The 8,771-nt window shown below is 42.6% G+C and overlaps 1 protein-coding gene across 1 annotated transcript in view; it reads right to left on the reverse strand.

Moving 5' to 3' along the window:
* mpp2a (MAGUK p55 scaffold protein 2a) overlaps positions 1-8,386 on the reverse strand; it is a gene marked incomplete at its 3' end in the record, with an annotated part of 9,712 nt that extends 1,326 nt beyond the window's left edge. The window contains exons 1-4 of the mRNA XM_083976900.1: positions 8,298-8,386; positions 4,368-4,416; positions 3,153-3,253; positions 360-515 (exon numbers count right to left, since the gene is read on the reverse strand). Of these exons, the coding sequence (XP_083833026.1) occupies positions 360-515; positions 3,153-3,253; positions 4,368-4,398 (288 nt within the window). The 5' untranslated portion in view covers positions 4,399-4,416; positions 8,298-8,386. The remainder of the gene's footprint in view (positions 1-359; positions 516-3,152; positions 3,254-4,367; positions 4,417-8,297) is intronic.
* Positions 8,387-8,771: the final 385 nt, after the last annotated feature.

The following is an 8,771-nucleotide window of genomic DNA, read 5'->3' on the forward strand; positions in this document are numbered from 1 at the left end:
TCCCCCTACTACTTTTATTTTTACTATCACCATCTTCCCCGTATTTTTCCTATCTTTTTTTTAATTTTGTTATTTCTATACCTTGCACAAGGTATGTGATTATTATTTCTTCACTGTGCTTCAATTATTTGTTAGATCAAGGTGAGGTCATGTTATAAGCCTTTCGGGTTTCAGACCTCACCTGCACATTTCTTTTTTGTATCTTTCTTACTAGTAAGAGAGATAAGTAAATGTTTTGTTTTATTTTATATGTGCAAATAAATAAAGTCTAAAAAAAAGTCTATATTTGGCACTGATGCACTACATCGTGGTGCTCTGTCCACAGATGTGTGTGTATGTGTGTGTGTGTGTTTCCACACCTGGAAATGAGGCTGTGTGAGGATGCGAGAGAGCTCAGCTGCAGTGCCGGAGCGGTGTGTGAAGGGGTCCAGGTCCCTGAGGATCTCCTGCAGGAGCTCCACGTTGTTCTCCCTCACCGGTGACGGACGCTGCTCCTTCAGGCTCTCCTCCTGCTCCTGCCACACACACACACACACACACACACACACACACACACACACACACACACACACACACACACACACACACACACACACACACGCAACAACAGACACAACAGCATAATGGAGATGTGTCTCACCAATAAGCATATCGACGATGTGTTAAGTTGGAGACCAAACATAAAACACTTGCAAAACAAGTTGGCCAGGAGTGTGTCCGTTAGGGGTGGGAGAAAAAAAAATCGATTCACATAAATATTGCGATATCTTTTTTGACGATTTTTTTTTTTTTATATTGTGCAATGTGCATTTGTTCGCCTTTTTTACATACAGAGAGTACAGGTTTTGAAAAGGGTTTAAGTTCACTTTATAATGGAGTATGTTAATTTATAGGCTCCTACAGTATTTGTGTGCAGATAAATGTTAAAAATGCAGACTAAAAATCGAGAGTAGGGCTGGGCGATAAAACGATAACGATATATATCGCAATATAACTTTACTCAATAGCAATATGAAACGTGGTCGATAGAAAGTCGATAGGTTTCATTCATTCATGTTTTGAAACAGCCAATTAAAACGAGAGTTGCGCCGCGCTGAACCACTGGCTGAGCCAACCAGGTTAGATTGACACAGCACAGGAAGACAGTACACAGCACAACAACACGTGGTAATGTTTGGGCTGCTGCAGCCTGGCGTCAGCAGCGGGGCATCGCCAGTAAAAAAGAGAGAGAGGATGAGTGTTGCCTCGAAAGAAAAAATGGAGGAGAACTAGGACGAGTGACCGCGAAAAGACGTGGTACGTCATGTTTACATTAACCCCGAGATACAGTACTAGTCTGTAAACAACGCTAAACTTTAACCACGCAGACACCAGGCAGTCGGAGCGGGTCGAGCTCCGGCCGCCGTCACACATCAAAGGGAGCGCAGTCACGGTGTGGCCGCTCTGCTGCTGCTGCTGCTGCTGCTGCTGCTGCTGCTGCTGCTGCTGCTGCTGCTGCTGCTGCTGCTGCTGCTGCTGCTCACATTGGAGCGACACACAGACAGACGCACCGCAACTGTTGTGCCGACCTAAACACTGGCCACTGGCGAAGCAAGCGCTAACCGCGGCGATTTCTCTTCCTTTTTCTTTTTCAGCCGGGTTTAGGCTGTGAATTATCGCTAATTAGACGGACCACGTCAGGTCCGGGTTTTAATTTTCAGGTCCGTGTATAACTGTAGCAGCAGCAGAGAGATGGAGCAGCTCCTGTATGGGGAGTGTGGCTCTAATTGAACTCCTGTCTGATGTAATGTTAAAGAACGCCTGAACAGTGGAGTGATAATGTCAAAAATCCCAGTGCTGTTGTACTGTATATCAGCACTCATGTAATGTCTCTTGTCCAATCAAATAATAATAATTATATTATTATTTATAACTGTATAAATATAATACCAGTTTTATTTATCTGAAACTGTTATTACTCATTGCTTTTATATGTTCATCATCATTACATCTGAAATGTTCAATTTTTGACGGAAAATAAATATTTAAATCAGAAATAACCTTCTGATATCTTCAAATCTCACTTGTGAGTATGATGGAACATTTAGGCTTGACAAAAACAGTGACTTGAGTCCTATCGTGATATATATCGATATCGACTGATATGAAAAAATTTATCGTGATAGGATTTTTTCTCATATCGCCCAGCCCTAATCGAGAGAATCGGCAATATCGGAGAATCGCAATTTAAATCTAATCGACATCCAAAAAAATCGTAGAAGAATCGAATCGGGAGAAAAGCATATCGTCCCAGCCCTAGTGTCCGTACTATGGAAAGCTCAAAAATGATTAAATCAGAAGTCACTCCAGGTAACATATTCAGCATTAGTATCACCACATTTGTAATACTGTGTAGAAGTGTGGGGAAACACGTACAAAAGTGTCATGTACCCATTGTTCACACTTCAAAAAAGAGCTGTAAGAATTCTACACTATGCCCAGTGCAGAGCGCACGCAAACCAGCTGTTCATCAATGCAAAAATCCTCAAACTACACAACTTAATCAACTATAAAACTCTGCAAATGATGTACAAGGCCGTAAAACAGAGACCTTCCGCATAACTTACAAGGTTTTTTCATAGACAGAGAAGTGACACAATCTGAGAGGAAATATGTTATTTAGTCAGAGCTAAAATCCTTTTCTGTCTCAGTCACTGGTGTCAAACAGTGGAACAAACTAGATGATGAGGTTAAAAAATCAAGAAACTTGTGGGCTTTTAAAAAAGAAATACAAAACTCTATCCTAGACAATTATAAATTGATTTATAATTGATTGATTTTTAACGTTATTCTGGACTGGCTGTCTGGAGACCAGACCGCAGCTCTGCAGTTGTATCACGTATGCTAAGAAAGAAACATTGTGATGAAATGAATGTATTCTGAATGGTAATCAGGCTGGGACCTGATGAGCTTTATGCTTCTCCCGTTTTCCCTTCCCGTCATGTTGCTTGTATTGTGTAAGTGAAATTGTGTGTGATGAAGTCTGATTCAATTAACATGTCCGAAATAAATAAATAGATAAATAAATAAATAAGCAAACAAGCCCTGTGTTTAATATGTAATATTATTTGTGTTGAACCGTGTGCGTGTGTGTGTGTGTGCATGAACCACACCAGAGGGCTCTCCATGATGCCTTTGAGGTAGATGAGGTCCAGGTCATTGGCCGTGGTGGAGCTGGTCGTGCTGTCGCTCATCATGTCCAACACCTGGGGCACTGCAATACAAACACACACACACACACACACACACACACACAAAGGGGGTCAGGGGGACAATAAACAGAGACAAGGGACAATAAAAGGAACAAAGAAAATGACACAGTGACAAATGAGACGAGGCCTTTGTAGCTGTGACTGCAGGGCTGATGTTTTCATCCCTGTACAGGCTAGGGCAGGCAGTGGTTCTCAAAGTGGGGTCCGGGGACCCCCAGGGGACCTTGGGCGGGTACAAGGGGGTCCCCAACTTTTTCTCAAAATTTTATCACATTTTTTCTCCAGAAATATTACATTTTTTTCCAGACATTTCTTCAAATTTTTCCAAAAAGTCATGCCATTGCCAGTAATTTGAACGTACATTGACCAAAAAAAGCAAGGTTATTCAGTATATTCAATATTTGTGTATTTCTGGTGTCCAATGGGGGGGTCCGTGGTCTAATTTGTGTCAGTTTAGGGGTCCTTAATGTAAAAAAAAGTTTGAGAACCACTGGTCTAGAGTATGGACACAGACTCAGACTATTTGAAGCTGCAATCAAGGTTTGTTTGTTCACTGTGTGGAGCAACAATCAGCTTCTGTTGGATCCTTAAAGGGACAACGAGGAGTTTTGGAAAAGCGAAGTGTTTTCACACTACATTTATGAGCCTCCGTGCACCGTGAAATTCTTTGACCGGTGCAAGACAGACTCATGTTTTCATTCATCAAGAATTAAAGTCAGAGGTTGGAAGACGATCACATACCGTCGTAGTTCCCACCATAAACGGCGATTCGGCAGCGTTATTCTCATGACTCGCCACAAAACCGAAAGTAAAGAACCGCTGGTCGGCTCACCCAGCATTTCCACCACCACTAATAATAACAAAATAACCATAGAGACAAAACGATATATTTATCGAAAATGGGCCCATTAACAAGTGGTAACGTAGATTCATCCACATTAACGTGAGACTTTTTTATAACCGAATAGAAACTCCTCGTTGTCCCTTTAAATTATTTATTGAGCTTTATGTTTTTTTCTAAACTGGAGAGCCATTTTGAGGGGAAACAATAACAGGAATCAGGAGCAGTCATATAGGGATGACTGCACTAATAAGAGGGAAGGGGTCTGGTCTCACCAGGCTCTGTCCTGGTGGAGGCCACAGGCATGGTAGGGCCTCAGTCAATCTGAGAGAGAGGGAGAGAGAGAGAGAGAGAGAGAGCGATATAATGAAGATGGCAAGTGGAAAAAATTGTCCTGAAGGCTATGGATGCAAAAAAAAAAAATCTATGTAAAAGTAAAACACAGTTATACCAGCAGAGGATTAGTCAAAGAAGTTAAGGGGATAATTCAGCATTATTTTGGAAACATGCTGTATTGATGAGAAATAACAGCAATCAAATACAATACTCCTCTTTTTCTCACCACAACACGCCACACCAAACACACACACACACATACCAAATGAAGAGAGGGATTGTGAGATATAGAAAAGTGAAAATACTACTACTAATAATAATTAAATAGAAAGAGTGCGAAAGAGAAGAGAGCAGGGCACGTGGGCGTATCTAATCTATACATCGCCATGACAACCGACACAATGCGATGCCAATTTGGAGAGAGAGAGGGAAGAACAAAGAAGCACCCCCCCCCCCCCCCCTTTTTAAAAAAAAATAAAAGTACAAACTAAATCCCTGCTCCTCGTGCAGCTGGAAGCATCACAGTGTGGTGTTATAACTAAGCTGCTGCTACGGCTCACGGCTGCCATGGAAACCCAGCCTCGCTCAGTCGCGTTGCCTTCGCGCACACTCACAGATATCTGTTAATGCTAGAGTAGGCATTACACAACAGCTCGTGCAAGAGCAGGAAAGAGTGGAGGAGAAGATGACGTAGCAAGAAAAGCTGTGAAGACGTGCACATTAGAGGAGGAGGAGGAGGAGGAGGAGGAGGAGGAGGAGGAGGAGGAGGAGGAGGAGGAGGAGGAGGGTGGAGGGAAGAAGAGAGGATTTACATGTTTATCACCCGGCCGCTATTATTTTCCTATCACACTGATTTTATACAAGTTAACAGTGTGTAGACAGGATCAAGGTGTGTGGGATGAGATGATGTTTTCTCATGTTGAGAGTTACAGCTTATAGGTTACAGAAAATTACACATGATGCCAGAGTTTCCGGGAAGTTACCTCAGCACTTCTCACTGACACAGGCCTATCTGTGACAAACTAAAATAGCCTACTGTATATCAATGAATTAAATCTCAACAGTGACTGAAATTAAATCAGTGTTACTGCTCATTACATCCTCCAGACTCAGATTACTACGTAAAATGTATTGATGTTGACTGCTGTAGCTACGTGCTTTTGAGGATATGAATCTACTTAAAGGTATAATATGTAGGAATTCCCCCCATCTAGCGGTGCGGTAGGAAGTTTTTTCTTCCTAACTCAACTCTATCTCTATCAACTCTCATTTCCTCCTTTTTAACCTACTTAAAGGTATAATATGTAGGAATTCCCCCCATCTAGTGGTGCGGTTGCATATCTGAACGTATTCTTGATGTTGCATTCACGTGAAATGGGGCAGACGTCAGACAGACAACAGACGCTGCATGCAACAGGATAAACAAGCCTCTATGTAAACAAGTGGTCCGCCAGCACGAGGCTAAACAATACAGGCCTGACAATATGTTGTCATGGTGATGTGGTATTGTTTTACCGTCTTTCTCTGGTGGAGTAAAATGACATCCGGTTGGTTTGCCGACGGCCGTCTGCCTGACTGCACCTGAATGCAACACCAGTGCCTCCGTCCTTCCTCACACTACACAGTGGTGACAGCAAAGACGGTTTATAAACCAAGACCTTCCATGAGGAGTCAGCTTCCTGTATGATGTCACGTGGGCTTCTGCCTGGCCACGCCCCTTTAGGTAGACCAGAGGCAGCCTGGAGTGTATTGACTCCAATGGGAAAATTGAACGTGAACACAGATTATGGTCGGGTCTTTCTCCCCACAGTCACTGAAGTAAATTTTGGACTAATTTTTCACAAGCCACATCTCTTCTGAACAGTTTGACAAGAAAATGGCAATTTTCAGACGGACACATCAGGAGAAAATCCACTTTGTTCAAGACCTGTCTCTGTCTCTACGACACACTCTCGCCAGATTTGGCACAGATCTCCTGGGCAACGTCAAACAAATGGCCGCGAACTCCCGTGAAAACGATTTAAATTATTTTTGTCATGCTAAATATGACTGTTAGTAGTGTAAATATTTAATGTTATCATAAGAAAATATAAATATCTCACTTTCATCTACCTACACATTGTATAAATCCACACACACGTTCACAGACGAGGTGGTGACGGTTGGCCACGCCCATTTAGAGAGACAGGAAGTGTATACCATTTCTATCATTGGAGCAGCCGCTCATGGCGTATCTTTCCATTTATTGAATATCTTTGGTGACAGTTTTAACAGGCCGAGCCCACAGCTCCGCTCAGTTTCTATGGTTACCTACGGTCACGCTGCCACTCAACGTAAAAAAGGGCGATGCTAGGTTCGGTGCGTCGCCCACTTGTATATTTGTAACGACTTGTAACAACTCATTCTAAGGTAGGAGAAAGCTTTCATTTGTATGCGGGTGTGATTCACCTTCAGTGAAATACGTTTTTATGAAAGACATGTTTGATTTTTGCTAATAAAAAGCCAAATAAGTTAGGCGACATAAAGCGTGTCTGTCTCATACATAAGTAAGAAGTAGATTTCCATGAGAATATAAAACTGTGGTTATTATTTCCCCTGTGATCATCAGTGGCTGTTGGGCACAAATACATAAACAAGTAAAGACTTTTGTTGTTGATAAATAACAGCAGCAGAGCAGTGGGAGGAAGAAGAGCTGCTGTGCTCCATCTGCTCCCCTCCTCCTCCTCCATCCCTCCTCCTCACTGCTCCTCCTCCTCACACTCCCTCCATCCTTTGCCTCTACTTGTTTTCTTTCTTTCTGCCACATCGCTCCCCCATCCCTCTCTCCCAGCCCCCCACCCCCTCTCCCCAAACGCTCACCCATAACCCCCCCCCTCCCATCGCTGCCCCACCCCTCGACTGTCCCACCGTTATCCATCTGCTCCGCTGCACCAGTATGTAAAGACACAGCCAGGTGCACACACTCACAGACAAACACACACAAGCAGACACACACAGTAACATATCTTAAAACTATTCATGTAACAAAACAAAAAAAACAATGTTGCCTCATATGTAGCAATGATTTATGAAGTAAAAGGAAGTAATAGTTGTGAATATTCTCATTTGTCCAGGTCATAATTATCTCAAGGAAATTTAAATAGAATGCAATCGAATTCCTAGACAAATAATAACCAAGTCCAGTTGCATTTGATTTAAATTTCCTTGAGATAAAAGGAAGCAATGTTTTTTTTTATATATAATATAATATAATGTAATGTATCTTAGAGTGTGTGTTTATGTATGAGGGGGTGGGGATGGGGGCTTTCAAGTGCAGACGCATAGACACGTTTTTCGTCTCTCTTTTTTTTGACGTCAATCAGCCCTGTTTGTTTGTTTTTTGTGAGTGTGTTTATCGTCATTAATTAAATTATTTAATGCTACATCACTTATCACTCATAGACACAGCATGGTGAGCAGGGGTTAGGGTCTCTGGGGTCATATATAGGCTATAACAAAGCTCTCTCTCTCTCACACACACACACACACACACACACACACACACACACACACACACACACACACACACACACACACACACACACACACACACTGCTGGGTGGCCCGTTGAATAGGATTCCATCAAAACAACAGGATAATTAAGACACTACTGCTACTGTACAGACATTATAGCCTACCACGAGCATGCAAATGTGTAAATATATCACGCGCGCGCGCGCGCACACATGCACCTTTGTGAGGCCAGCTCCAGACTACTGCCTCTCTACACAACAACACTGAGCCTCAGCTGGAGGAGGAAAAACAACAAGACGCTCAACGTTAACCGCTCACAAAGCCGCCATTTTACCGTTGAATAAAGCGCCACTCACCTGCCTTTTCCTCACAACAACACGTTCTCCGCTGCCTGTCTGCCTGTGTGTGTGTCTGTGTGTGTGTGTGGACCGTGGCTTATTGTTGTCGTCTGGTCCGTGCCGTGTAGCCGTCAGCCGCGGCGCGAGCGTCAAGCAGAGCAGGAAAACACAAAGTACTTCCGACAAAATTTCACAATAAAATCCTTTCGGCGTGTTAGCGCATGATGCTTAGGCTACTTGTTACATTGGTAGCCTATAAAAAAAATGTAGAAGCCAACATTTGAACTCGTAACTCCATCGTACAGTGCAAGAATACGGTATGCTTTATCATAAAGCCTATTTTATTCCAAGTTAAATGAGACTCATTTCCGGTGAAAATCCGCACATTTCTCATTGACAACAACCGATTGTGTGCAGGCTAAGTAATATAGATTAATAGGTTTATGGACATTAGCATAAAATAACATGAGGTAACAGGATCATGAGTTTTTT

Source organism: Trachurus trachurus (assembly GCF_905171665.1).
Source record: "Trachurus trachurus genome assembly, chromosome: 8".
NCBI lineage: Eukaryota > Metazoa > Chordata > Actinopteri > Carangiformes > Carangidae > Trachurus > Trachurus trachurus.